This window comes from Lingula anatina, chromosome 1, assembly GCF_051362555.1.
Source record: "Lingula anatina isolate TDL-2025a chromosome 1, LinAna3.0, whole genome shotgun sequence".
Lineage (NCBI taxonomy): Eukaryota > Metazoa > Brachiopoda > Lingulata > Lingulida > Lingulidae > Lingula > Lingula anatina.
The window spans coordinates 69,001,320-69,015,566 of record NC_141767.1 but is presented as its reverse complement, the minus strand read 5'-3'; the positions used below and the strand labels follow the sequence as shown (position 1 = coordinate 69,015,566).

Here is a 14,247-nt window from a genome sequence, read left to right as displayed (position 1 = left end):
CTGTATTATTACTGTGCATCCCTATTCAATCCTCTATCCAAGGACCAATTCATATAAAATGCATTCAGAGCAGAAAAATCTACCATTTACTTTAACCCTCATCAAAATGCTTAAACATCAAGTTGTATTCCCAAGTTTTATTTCATCCAACAGGTTTGGATGTTAACATACAAAGTTATAAAAATACTATTAGTTGTTAAGAGTAAAAATTCAATACGCTTGAACACTGTAATATCTTTTTTAATCAAATTACACTGGTAAGCACTTGTAAGATAAGCATCAAAACATAAAATAGCTTGATTAAAATATCAACTCAAGTTGCTTTCATCAGGATTTAACATTGGCTTCCATATGTAAATTTGAAGCACAGTACAACAACATCATTTTTACTGAAATATTGATCATATCTGAAGTTTATAATGCCCTTTTTTGAGTGTCATCATGCACCAGGTAATTCTAAGGCCCCATTCTGAACAGGGGACTAACTAGTCCGAGGGGCAACCCACTACAAAGCTTGCTGTCTAATCCACTAATAGACACTGAATAGATATCCTGTGGGGAAGTATTCAAGTAGGTCGGCCATATTTGTCCCTCTGCCTGGTTAGTCCCCTATTCCGAATGGGGTCTAAGACCCCATTTCCAGAGATTAGATCGATCTACTGTAGATCGACCTAACTCCCTGGGGGTTCACGCTTAATAGCTGTCAGCCGGGCCAACACGAAAGTTAATTGCCCCCTTACAGCTTGTAGTAGGCGGGACGGACATTTAAGACAGATTATCTGACAGTAATCTAGTGAGACTCCCCACGGGGACAGATCGATCTAAAAGCTCTGGGAATACAGCCTTAGTCGTAATAAAATGATAATGTTAACAAACTTGATGAAATTCCACACATGGGACTTTTTTGACAAGACCAGTACAGTGGCTGTCCATGGGAAAGGCATAGTCATGGTGGATTCAGTAAGTTTTAAGCAAATGGATCAAAATATACTAAAACAATGTTCCTAAAGTGTGTGGAAAAGTCAAAAACATTGTTAAGCAAATCAGGATCTTAATCTCTCATAAATTTAGGAACTATCACCTTTGTGGCATACAGAGAGCTAATAAATTATGACTACACACTGTATCTAATATATGTCTGACATGTTTAACACAGTATCTGGTGCAGTCCATCTTTAAACACAAACACAATATCTGGTGCAGCCTCCTCCCCTGACTTCCTTTATCCTACCACAGTGTCTTAGTATGGTTAGCACACATCTGGCACTGGAGTCCATCTTTAAACACAAACACAATATCTGGTGCAGCCTCCTCCCCTGACTTCCTTTATCCTACCACAGTGTCTTAGTATGGTTAGCACACATCTGGCACTGGAGTCCATCTTTAAACTGCTCAGTGTTTTGATGTCCCCATCAACTATGAAATGCACACCTATTTGTAGGAAAAGTTGAACAGAAGAAGTGGTAAGTCTCCCGGTTTTGTATTTGGGTTTATCAAACATAGCAATGCAGTCTTAAAGAACAAATGAATATAAATTACATATAAATAAACATGGAATATTACAGCACTTATCTCATCAAAAAAAGCAGTTTTGATTTCTGACTGACCCAGAGTTAACATGTCTGAACATGCCCATTCTAATAATTATATAATGTATCACATGTTTACTATATTGCATTTTTGACTAGGAAAATCTACTACATCTTCAAGATGCAATTCTCACAAACCTTTAGTCTCCTTTGTTTCTTGACTTTTAAACTGGTCAAACTGTTTCTTTATGGCATCACTGCTTTTCATAATGACAGATCTGGGCTTTCCAACAATACTGTACTTGGCAGAAACAGCCTTGTTAAGCTCATCAATAGCCAAATTAACACTGTCATAATTTATCCTTCCTTTTATGTACCTTGAAAAAATTATAAAAATACGTTCTCATTTTCCACATTCTTAAATGCCATACATAATAGAAAGCTTAAGATAGAAAAAATGAAAAGCATTTTAAATAGGAAAAAATTCAAACCTATTTTCAAGGAATAACTGGTCAGTCTTTAGGAGGACAATGGCATATGTCAAGTTACACTTACTGAGCATCTATTAACATATATACTGGTACTATATACCAGGCAATGCTACTAAACAGTCTCGTACTGAGAGAAAAAAGTGAACTACTCACTTAGGCACCTCCTCAAATTCATCCTTTGTCAAATATTCAATAGCAGGAACAGGGGGTCTGGTTCTTTTTCTAGCTCCCTGCACCACCGTACCATTTTCTGAGCTCACTGCATCTTTCTTACTTCCTAATGGGCTGCCAGTTGTTCTAAAAAACAAAATGGCCTCACCATACTACATGATGCAAATCTAAAATAACCTAAACATTGTGCATAAATGAGGTTCAAGTTTCAGGCAGCATAAGAAACTAGGGTTGAAAAACCAGTTAAAAAACCAGATCAGAGATCTATTTCAGCCCAATTCTGGAGTATTTTTTGAAAAAGCAATATGAATAATTAAAAAAAAAGGGGGGGGGGGGGGGGGTTCTGGGAAATAAAATCACTTTTCCTGTAGGTTCTACTCATATTGCTGACCCTTTTTTTTCTTATTCCAGCATCACCTTAACAGAAAACTAATGTTTATTATTTTTTCTCAGGTTTTAAAAATTTTTCTTTTTCAATACCCAACAACTATGTGGCCAATATGCCATGGGAAACTGAGGAGTCCAGTGAAATGTATACTTACATGCCCATGTCTTTTGCCGAATATCATTACTTACCCATTTTCAGATGCCTCATTTTTAGTGCAAACTTTTTTCTGTGGAAGCCTTTGTGGAAGATTATCATTTGCATAATGGAGATTCTTCTGGAGGTCTAGAACCTGTTCCTTTAACACCTAGAAAACAAATCCATATAAATGATTTTTTCCTGTAAAAATAATTTAAAATATAATCACAGTTAACAGAGTAGAGGAAAAAAAGTTAGAAGAGACAAAGAAACTAAGTAAAATTAATACAAAACTTATACTGCTCAGTAGATAATGTTAGGTGATGCTTCTGCAGGGAGGGGCAGGTGCACAGGATAATCTTTTCCATTCACAAGGGAACAAAATATAACAGAAAAAAAGCTGGCGTTTACATTCATGAAACTGCTCTTACCTCCAGGGACTTCAAATGTTCTTTTTCTCTTGCCACCTCTGCTCTCATCAAGGCCATCAAAACTTCCAACTCACAGATCTCTTTATCTATACCTGTCAACAGCTGCTGGCAGTTAACATCTCCACTGCAGGCTTGGAGCTTAAAACAATTTTTCAAGTTTTGGATTTTATCACCAAATTGTGAAGCAAGTTCCATAACAGTGCAAGAATCCATGTTCTAAAAAAATGATATAAAATTACATAAGTATAAGGCCATTTTTGAACACAGAAGGTAAAAAGTGGCATAAAAATGATGTGACCTGCTTTAAATAATGAATCATTCTTGTTTTAGTGTCACAGTAAAAAATCATATATGTACTACTCGGATAGATACATATAGTAGATACCGGTAGTTAAATGTTTAAAAATAAATCTTAGTTATTCTGCTGAGAGACAATATGTGAGAAAGTTTCCAATCTCACTGATAGATGTACCTACTACAATACGCACCCTTAATTATTTTTGTCAGCATTTATTCTCTTAGTTTCAAGTTTCAAATCACCGCCTTCGTATATGACGAGATTTGACGAGACTTTTGCGGTACGTGTAAAAATGAGAACGAATGTACGTGAGGTTAGTCGAATTTATTGGTGTACAATTTACAAATTGAATGAGATTAATTTTGAATTTACCTTAATAATCCCTTTTATACTGTAGTACAACATGTAATATTAAAACAAAAAGGAAAATGTTAATAAAAATGACAACAGAAACGCTATATAAAATCCAATCTTAATTTTCTACTGCATTGATATGTTGTTGCGCACCTTGGATACGTGACGTCAGAGAATGGTGGAACAACATTGATGTCTGCAAGGTTTTAGCACTGTGGTTGATTTAAGAATTTTAAGGTAAAAAGCGGAACGTTTTCATCTTGCCAAGATGATGGCAACACAGAGGCAGCGGCGGTGTAGGGAGCACACTGGCCCTTCACCACATTCAGTCGCTATCGTAAGTATTTTTGCTTAATTTGTTCCCATTGAGGGTGTTATACTTTTTACTTAGCAAATTACACCACTTAAACTGCTAAAATTAAACTACCACTGGCAATGAATATCATTCTTGGCTTATGATTGAAATGAGCTGTACTTAGTTGTCACAGAACGTAGTTGGTACAGAAAAGTACAGAAGCACATTTAAACATTTAATGAAACCATTCTAAAATAATCTTTGTTTAACTTCAACCTCATATTTTAAGTGCGACAATAAATTTTATAATATGTGGAGCAATAATTTTCTTAAGATTTATGTAACAACATCATTACCAGTGGAAAAATGTCAGTTATATGAGTAAATGTTGATACAATCACTCTCTTTAGTTGTCTCCCCCCTTGAAAATACTAGTATATATGAAACATGTCTTTGATCCTTACTCAAATATATACCTTGTATCAGAGTATATCAGTTTAAGATACTCATTGAAAAGGATGCTTAAGGCATCAAATAAGCCCTTAATACTTTAGGAATTTGTAGGGCTGAAAGAAATCTCTTTTTTGCAAAAGTTATGTCTGTTGTTGAATCTAAAGGTTGAGAGTACTGGTAGGCCATGTGTAGGTCAATGAAGTAATGCTTGGCAAATTTTGCTTGTTTTATTTAGTTTTTAAAGACAAGATAGCTTTTCCCTATATTTGTTTTAATAAATGATCCAGTGAATATTATTGATAAAAGTATCAGTTTGCTGTTACAAAAATTTTCCGACTTTTTTGCCCAAATGTACATCCGACATCTCTTTTGAAAGGATCTTCATTTATTTAGATTGGTAAATTTGAAACTACTTCATGTATAAGTGGAATTTGAAGCTTGTTTTAGTTAAATTATTTATCCATTATCAACAGTGTTCTTTTAATTGAATATATCCTAGATAGAATTCAAATGATACAATCTATTTTCACTTCTGCAGGTTGCTCGCCCTACCAATAAAAGACCTCCTGAGCATCTCATCTTAGAAAGAAGAAAGAAAGAAGAAATGAGAGAAGAAGCTTTACATCAGACAAAGTATAATGAATTTTGTGATTTGAAAAATGATTGGGAGAGATGGACAGACAGACGAATACAGATCAATACAGTGAAGAGGAAAGTGGCAGGTTTGATGCAGGCAGAACAGTTTGGCATTGAAGACAGAAGAGAAAAGTAAGTTACATGTTGTCAAGATAATTGTACATTTTTAAAACGAGAAGAAACATGTATGAGTATATATGTCATTATAAAATTACACACTAGTGATTGCAAAACACCATTAATCCTTGCTGCCTATATGCAAGCTCAATTCACATTGATAAGTTAATATTATTTAAGCAAAACACTGATTTAATATTTTACATACAGAAATTTTCTTATAGTTCTACCATACTGTTGCTTGTCATATCTTAACAAATGTTTAAGAAATATGCTTTAATATTGTTCAGACTAAGAGATCTTCTAATGGAGGAGGAACAACAGTATCTGAAGGAAATGGAAGAAAAAGAGGAAACTGTGTTAGAAAGACAGGCTAAAATGAGGGGCAGAGCCAAGGACCTCAGAGAGAAAAGGGAACAAGAGAGGATGCAAATTGTCAAGGAAAAACTAGACCAGAAGTTTAGGTATGCACCAATGTTGCTAAATCACCTAAAAGATTTAATACTTGCCTTTGTTAGATATATCCATTTGAGAAGAAGTAGTCAAAATATTCACCTATATTATGAAAAAGAAAAAAAGAAAAAAAAAAGAAAAACCTAACTGTTCACCCACTCACCTTTTATCTAAATCCAATATGTCCTTATACTTTTGTTTCATTCAGTGCCTTGTGAATACATGTATCTGATGTTGTTGTTTCAGAAATGAATGTGAGGAATTGCGTTCCACATTGAGTAAGCGACACCAGGATGAGGTGTGCACTGAAAGACTAGAGCAGCTTCGAATCAAAGAAAGAATAGAAGAAGAAAAGAAGCAAGAAGAGGCCATGTATGCTGACTTGTGGCATAAGGATATGCTGTCTAAGATGGAGAGAGAAGAGCGCGAGGCTCAAGCACAGCATGCTCGTAATCGTGAGGTGCTTGGAGTTATTCAGTTGCAGAGAGCTGCGCTGGAAGCTCAGAAGGAAGAAGCTATAAGACTAAGGGAAGAAGAAGCAAGGTTATTGGTGAGTGCATTTACTTAATTATTATTTTTTTTTTGTATTGACTAAGAAAATCAAGCAGAAGGAAAACAAATTTTATGTGTTTAAAGTGTCATTTTTATATAGATTCCATGATGTCCAAAATTTTGTATGTACAAGCAGGTAAGCTCAATTCATCATGTCTGCAGGCATAAGTAAACCAGTGGAAAAGTTTGACTTATTTTTTGTCACGTTTCAGGCACAACAAAACCAGCTGCGTAAACTTGAAGAACAACAGGCCCTTGAAGAAAAACGTCGTCAGCAGCAGGAAACTAGAGAAATCTATGACAGGTCTGTGAGGATGAAGATGAAGAGGAAGGCCAAGGAAATCCAAGAGGAGCTGGCATTTGACATGAAGATTCTGGAACAGTTGTTAGAGGAATCTCGCAATGAAGCAATGGAGCAGGAACAGAGAAAGGTATGTTTCACTTTTAAAGTAAAAAAGCTAGACAAGTGTATAAAATGTTAACTTTCAGCTATCAAAATGAAATAAAATGTGTATCCTTTTTGGTAAGCCAAGACTGACAACTGAATGAAAGTGTTGAAACAGTTTGTTTATTTAGTGCTATTTTCCCATTACAGAAAGAGCTGAGGGAGGAGGATAGGCGATACCGTGAATACCTGAAACAGATGTTGGAGGAAGAGAAGATCAGGGAGAGTGAAATGGAACGGTTAATCGATGAGGATGTTGAAAGAATGTGGCAGAAACGACTGGCTCAGTGGCGTCTTGAGAAGGAGGCTAGAAAGAAGCTGCTAGAGGAAGTTCTTGCTGTTAGGAGGCAGCAGATTAATGAAAAACGTGAGTAAAAAACACATGCATACTTTATCAAATGCATTTCTGTTTTCCTTTATAAGAATAAGATAAAGTAATATTATTTATATCAATTTTTTAAATATGACCTACCAATTTTTGTTTTCATTAAGTACAATACATTTGCATTCTGATTAATTTGGAAAATTAAAATTTTCTTATTTCAGTGTCCATAAATGAAAAGAAGCAGCGAGAAGCTCTTGTTGAGCGGGAAGAGATTCTGAGAGCGATTGAGGAGAACAAACAAATTGAACTGGAACAGCAAGAAAGACAGCGTCAGAAGAATCTACAGTATCAGTCAGATCTTGAAGGACAGATGAACTATACACAACGCCAGAAACATATAGAAAGTTTAGAAGCTCAAAGGGAATATGAAAAGCAATTAGAGGCAGAAATGGCATATAGACATAAATTAAAGGAAGAGTTGGACAGACCATATGTTGATAAAGTTCATCCCATGAGGAAAAAGACAATTATCACACAAAATCTTGGTTAAAACATGGAATTTCTAATCTGTACAAGTTAATCAACTTGAGATCTTCCTTAGATAACATTTATGGAATTTTTGGAATGAAAAAAATATGACTCTATGGGTAAGATTGTTTCATTAAAATTGAATAAGTATTAGTTGTATGACAGCAATAGGCACCCTATGTAATGATATTGCTGAAGATGTTGTATAATGACCAGTCTGCAATTGGCTTTTATCAGGTAAAAAGTATTTTGTGAGGTGAATATATTTTTACTTATAAAATTAATGAAACCAAAATGTATATTGACTACACTATGTTAAGTATAATTTTGTACATGTGTTGCAGTATTTATCTTTCTTGGGCTCAATTCTATTTTTGTTGGGTCCTCAAATTTTCCAATAATGTAAATATAATCTTATAATTTGAATATTTGTCACTAATAATTTGAATATTTGTATAATCACATATGGCATAAATATGCAATAATAAAATGAGGTTTTGAGAACTGTATTATAATCTTTTCTTTGGGCAGCAAAATACGTGTGCAAGCTCATACTAATTGTGCTTGAAAACTATGCACGTCCTTTTTATTTTATCTTCTGTTAACTCAAAAACGTAACAATCTTAGCAATGAAGAATTTTTGCAATGAATGGGAAAGGTGAAGTTAAAATAAGTGCAGTACAAGTACATTAAGTTCTTAATTGATTCAGATGGTATATACATTGTATATTAATGAAAGATATGATGAAAAATAGCTTTAAAGAAGCATGTCATCTTTTTAAAAATGGCCCTCTTAGAAAAATTCCAGTTTTGATGGGTAAATTGAGTAATACCTTAATGTTTGAGCTGTAGGCATTTGCAGGATATTCCCTTCGCAAAATATCAGACCATAAATGATATAATCTGCAATGCCCCACATGGAACAATCCTGTCATGAGTTTAAGAGCAGTCCTTTAAAAACGGGGGCGTCACGATAGTCCGAAGGTTCATTGGTCCGAAGGTTCATTGGTCCGAAAAGTGGTAACGTTTTCATCGACTTTTTAATCAAGGGTTCATTGGTCCGAAGGTTCTATAGTGAACATTCGGACCAATGAACCTTCGGACTATTGAACCTTCGGACTATCGCTACGGCCCCTTAAAAACAACATTAAGGATAACACAATAAAATTAAATATGTTCGCATTTAGCAATAAAGGACTGAGAAGAAAATAAAATATATGATAGAGTCTAAACAAATTGTAAATGCCTTTTAAGTGCGATTTCGACGCCCATTGCATTTGGTGAACCGCGGTCCGAACGATTCTCTTTTCGGACAATAACCTTTGACCTGTTGATAATGACTTGCAAGATGGCGACTGACAGGATAGAAGCAGGTTCGTTTCTAAGGGTTAAGTTTGTCGAGATGTTTTCTGTGGTGATATAATGTTTAACTAAGGATGCTATATTTTTTTCGGTAATTTTGGGCATAGATTGTCTGTAGAGATATTTTACCGTGTTTGTTTCACATTGAATATCTTGAAAACGAGCTTCCAGGATAACTTTCTGAGTGCGGCTGAAGCACCGGCGATAGAAAGAAACGGGACGTGTTTGTTTGAAGAATTATTTATGACTTACATTGACCAAAATGATCTGTTTCTTTCAAATCTTGGAATAATTTTTATGAAATTTAGATCTGTAAATGATACACAGAGTCCAAATCTAAGCTTAAAATGGGAAGTCAAAACTCTTAGCACCCGCCCCCCATTCCTTCTTCCCAAATGCTTTTGCCCATCCTAAGATCTAATATACGTTTATTAGATCTTAGGCCCATCCAAAGCAATCTTTACGACCAACCAAGGGATATATTTTCAAAGCAAGAAAATTTTATTGTAGTTATTTAAGTTTTATATTTATGTGTTTTTATAATTCCCAGTTGCTTAAATGTTTATTTAAAAAGCATTATGCTCTCATATATGATCAGCAAATGGACAAATTAAATTTCTTTATCAAAATATGTAATTTTATCTTTAAAACTTATAGAAACCGTGTTGAAAAAATCAAGATCTGTATCAGTAGGTTGATGTTAAAGATCATACTTGTAGTAGGCTTCTAATGATCTCATTTAGGTAGTCTATAAATATTGGTGACTGAAATAAAATAATCTGCAGTTGGAGAGAGTCTTAAAAGTAATGAGCATATGAAGTGAAGTTGGTGCATTGCATTATAGAGTAAAAACATCAAATAAGCATAATTAAAATATCATTTAATCCCTGTCTTTTGTTTCTATGCATCTCATCTTAATGAAGGCCTCATTAGAGAAAACTTCACCAAAAATCCAAATTTTGCATATCTGCTAAGGAAAACAATGTAGATAACATGGTGGTTATTTCAATATTATCTTAAGCTTTCAGTTAATTGTAGTGAAATGAAGCATGGTTGTACTGTAAACATCAATGATAACAAGTCAGATTTAGCCAAAAGGTTCCACATCCGCGATGTGTCATGTGGATTCAGTGCTACACAAAGAATATTGATCTTGTTCATTTGTTCTTGCCAAAGAGCAGTGTGCCGTGGCCACTGTTGAAAATCTCAGTCATAATTTGAATTTCATTTGTACCTAGCTGAGGACACTAGATTCATCAATTTAATGTCACTCATCTAAAAACCTGTAAGCATAAGTATGCTCTGTTTTTATAGCTGATGAGTGGATAGAAATATTAAAGCTGGCTTTCTGTCTGATATCAAAACCTTTATATAATTTTCAAACCCGCATTTGTAAAGTTGCTTTTGAATGCAAAATCAATGATGTATTGTCATTTAGTAGTGATCTTTTCATTAGTAGAAAAAAGAAAGAGAGATAGGAGTGTCCTTATTTCACCTGACTGATGTTATTTCATACACCTGGGTATTGTTAAAAAAACAGTGCGGTTCTGGTTATGTGACATAATTGTGATTTGCTTCACTGCTTTGAAAAAAGGGCAGATGCACTGATTGTCGTGATGGGTTGGCATTGTTTTTATTGTCCATGAACTTTTGTAGCATCTTTTGACAGAAGCAGTAATTAGACGTCAGAACTCAAAGCGAGCCGCACTGACTGTTCAGTGATTTGCTTCATTATATCCCTTCCTCATAAATCAAATGACATGTTCAATATCCTGGATGGAAAAAGTAATACAGGAGAGCTTGTGATGTGGAGAAAAATTATGGTACATGCTAGTTTTCTCTATATACTCCAGAAATGACAGGCACCTGTCACACTCCAACAAAGGGCTTATATACAGCTATAGACTTGTTAAATTAAAGTCTGTATATTCTGGATCAATGAACGTTCTTACCCTGCTTTCAGATACATTGCAGTTTTGTTAGCTGATACATATGCTGACTTGGGTAGAGAAGGAAATAGTAGCTGAAGTGCCTACTTGGTTGCCCTCCGGCAACTAGAGATTGGTGAGTCTTTTTGATAATAAATGTGAGATTTTCAAATAGACAATGTACATACTAATAACATGTAATATCATATCATACTAATGGTAGCATTTAATTATTGAGTAGTTTAGTTAATCAGGGTTGCATTATACTTGGTGTGCTGAATTTTTTGGTTCTGATTGAATTTATTTATGTTTAGGTATGCCTTTATTATTTTTAACAAATTCTTTGTGGTAAGTTCTTTATGTGGCATCTAAGTTATTTGCAATGTATATAATGGAATGCATTTTTTCTATTACTCAATGAATAACCCCATTTAACATATGTACAAAAGTTAAAAATTATTTTTTGTGAGCAGGGAAAACAGAGTGAATTCAAACAGTTACTGTACCTCAGTATTTATGGGTAACATATACAGAAGTTCAGAGGACTGCTGCATTGCATCCATTACCACTTATAAATTACTGCAAAGTGTTATTAACAGTTTGCCATTGTCATCTATATTTGTACTGTTAACACTTTTTTTTTTTGAATAAGTGTCCTGTCTTACTGATTGCACTGTATGAACGTCTTAATCAGCACAAGGTGCAAAAAGTTACACAATAAATGAATAAATTCCTTAAGCATTTATGTACTGTAACTGTAAGTATTAACCAGTAATTAATTATGTTTCAAAATATATGTATATAAAATCAATCATGGGACATTGAAGATATAACCTTGGTTGTTGCCAAGCTGCTTTTCTTTGGAAGCAGTTGCTACTATACACTTTGAGTGGTTTGCACTGTAGATGAGGGCCTTTCTTTACTATTGATTAAACCATAAACATATTTATACTGTAACCAGTGGATAATACATAGACTTTGTTTGATTACAGAGTTTTTAATTATATTCATCTGTGCAACAGTACTGTTTTGTTATCTCCACTGACAACTGAATGACACTATCAGTGAGCTGGGGCATTGTATGTTGTATAAACAAACAAAATGTTGATGCATACAGTGCATCGTTATACTTTATATTTAGAATCCTTCTTCAGTTGTAAATGATAAATTATATAGAGCATTGTATGGGGGTTAGATAGCAGGGTGAACATTGAACTAGTGATGGATGTAGCAAGTGATAGCACTTTAGCTGGGGTGAAGAGAGGAGCTTGTGATTGATGGGTAGGTGAAATTAAAGACTCATAATAAGCCACAGTTACTATGTACTAGCTATATAATATAATATTTACAGTGTGGTACAGAAAATAACAGAACCTTCTTAATCAATACAACACACATAGTGGAATCACAATGAATGTTTGATTTATTGATTTATCAAAGTTTTGGTAAAAAGAAAAAAAGGAAAGAAAAAGTTATGTTCCTAAAAAAGAAACCTGTGATTAGAATAGCAGGCATTCTAATTGAGAGAACTCATTAAATAAGTTTGCAGTGGCCTTGTTTATATTTGTGTTCCTGCTTGGTAATGGAGTTAGTGTTGTTTGACAGGAAACCACTTAATAGAGTTGCCACAGTCAGTGTAAGAGTACCTCTTGGTTGGTCAGTCCCATGGTTATGATTTTAATTAACGTCCACTTTAACAACCACTTTTATTAGTTATTTTGTCCCAACCAATAAAATACCTTGCCCACTTGAAAAACATGGTGATATTATATATTGGCATAACATTATTTGTTTATTTGTTCATTTATTTCATTTTCATCATCTGATCAATATATATATTTTATTATTATTATTATTTTTTGCATATAGAAGGTTCTGTTTTCTTTTTCCATTACTTTCACATAACATGACATAGAGTAGAATATATACAAAAAAGACTTTTTCTGTTATAATGTGTACCTAATTTTATAAGGAGATATTTATTATTATTTTTTTGAGTGCATTTTTTTTCCATTTTAAGTGTATAGACTAAGGTGTTATAGGTTTAGTCTGATAACTGGATCAGAAGCATTTGGCTGTAAAGCTGTCTCGTCACCTTTTCTATGATCAAACAAGTGTAAATAATGGATATATATATATATATATATATATGAAAATATGCTCAGCCATGCTTTGTGTTACCTGCAGTTTAAATGATAGCAGGAAGTATTTGATGTTTTATCCAAATGAAGACCTTAAAGTGAGACACTTCCTTGTTTTTCAGGTTAGAGAGTGGTGCAAATATATGGAAATACAAACAAGTCTATTTTTGTTACCAAACATTCCCTGTGCTCTCATAAGGAAAAAAGAAGCCTGAAAATGAAGATGAAGCCATGCTGGAAAAAGGAAAAACCAATTGGTATGTAATAGATGTAAGGTTTTTTTTGGAAGGATTTTAAAGGACAATGTTCATGTAAAAATCCATTTCTCGAATTTTGAAGATACAGCACTCAATCTATACACTAGAGGTATGTTTTAATCGATCCCCGCCATTTAAAAATTATAAAAACAATCTATTAGTAGAAAAAAAGCGTTTTAGTAAACCTCACCTCAATATGCAAAAATGAAGCAACAGATCTGGGTCACGTGGTACTGTGACGACAATCACGATAAAGGTCTATGAGACTCAACTGAGCTGCAGGTGCATACAGACGGAGAAGTTAAGGAAAGTTGTGTTGAACGGAGTTGAGGAATTTTCGTTATGCCTCGGTGTGTTGCCGTGGGATTCACCAAAATTGCAGCTCTCGTTGACAATCTTTCTTTGTCTGTGACGGTCTTCCATGACTTACTTACTAACTTCGGTGACAATAGTTGCGATGCTCTAGATCATGGTCACCTCAGGTGGTTTAGATCATATCAAGAGCTGGTAGTCTTTCAGATTAACTGTCAACAGTTGGCAAACTTACTGATTGCTGATGCATTTTAAATGCATTGTAGTTGACCAAAAGCTCGTTTACAACAAACCTGTTAATTATGCACCGCTGCAATTCCCAAGCCAGGTAATAACAGGTATGAAACTCGTCTTGGTGGGCTTTCATATTTTTCAATATATCTCATTTATTTCATGGGGTTATTTTATTGGTATTTGTAAATGACGTTAAATATCAATACTTAAACAATTAAGTTCAAACACGGTCGCGAACATTAATAAAAGAAATTGCTCTCAGGGTATCTTGAAGCTTCCGTGGAAGAAAACGTGTTGAGGAAAAACATATTAAAGAAAAAATGGGAACTGCTATAATAAAATGGTTCGTTATCCTAATTCATTTATGCTTTGAGGATTTGTTTCTGAAGATTATTTCATCTGAAATATTAAA

The 14,247-nt window shown here is 34.2% G+C and overlaps 3 protein-coding genes across 5 annotated transcripts in view; 2 read left to right on the top strand and 1 right to left on the bottom strand.

Annotated features, from left to right (window-relative positions):
- Nucleotides 1-122: 122 nt before the first annotated feature.
- Nucleotides 123-8,525, bottom strand: LOC106155390 (SKA complex subunit 1-like). 2 transcript variants are annotated; one of them, XM_087001313.1, is made up of 6 exons: nt 8,435-8,525; nt 3,146-3,361; nt 2,768-2,883; nt 2,174-2,317; nt 1,728-1,906; nt 123-1,431 (listed from the first exon to the last, which is right to left on the bottom strand). In XM_087001313.1, exons 2-6 carry the CDS (start codon nt 3,356-3,358, stop codon nt 1,280-1,282), a joined length of 804 nt encoding a protein of 267 aa, XP_086857439.1. In that variant the 5' UTR covers nt 3,359-3,361; nt 8,435-8,525; the 3' UTR covers nt 123-1,279. The 2 variants fall into 2 exon arrangements, with proteins under 2 accessions (XP_086857439.1, XP_086857440.1); XM_087001314.1 differs by lacking the exon at nt 8,435-8,525 and adding an exon at nt 3,634-3,737.
- On the top strand, nt 3,945-8,110 carry LOC106163759 (cilia- and flagella-associated protein 53). Its single transcript, XM_013541437.3, has 7 exons — nt 3,945-4,134; nt 5,084-5,313; nt 5,589-5,762; nt 5,998-6,301; nt 6,516-6,734; nt 6,899-7,115; nt 7,295-8,110. Exons 1-7 carry the CDS (start codon nt 4,066-4,068, stop codon nt 7,621-7,623), a joined length of 1,542 nt encoding a protein of 513 aa, XP_013396891.1. The 5' UTR covers nt 3,945-4,065; the 3' UTR covers nt 7,624-8,110.
- A 391-nt stretch (nt 8,526-8,916) lies between the features above and the next one.
- The window catches only part of LOC106163761 (phospholipid-transporting ATPase ID), a 30,052-nt gene continuing 24,721 nt past the window's right edge, over nt 8,917-14,247 (top strand). The window contains exons 1-3 of one of the 2 annotated variants that reach the window (XM_013541440.3): nt 8,917-8,974; nt 10,927-11,027; nt 13,155-13,289. In XM_013541440.3, the coding sequence (XP_013396894.2) occupies nt 13,250-13,289 (40 nt within the window). In that variant the 5' untranslated portion in view covers nt 8,917-8,974; nt 10,927-11,027; nt 13,155-13,249. Of the gene's footprint in view, nt 8,975-10,926; nt 11,028-12,031; nt 12,173-13,154; nt 13,290-14,247 lie in introns of those variants that run through there. The other variant, XM_013541441.3, reaches the window with a different exon arrangement.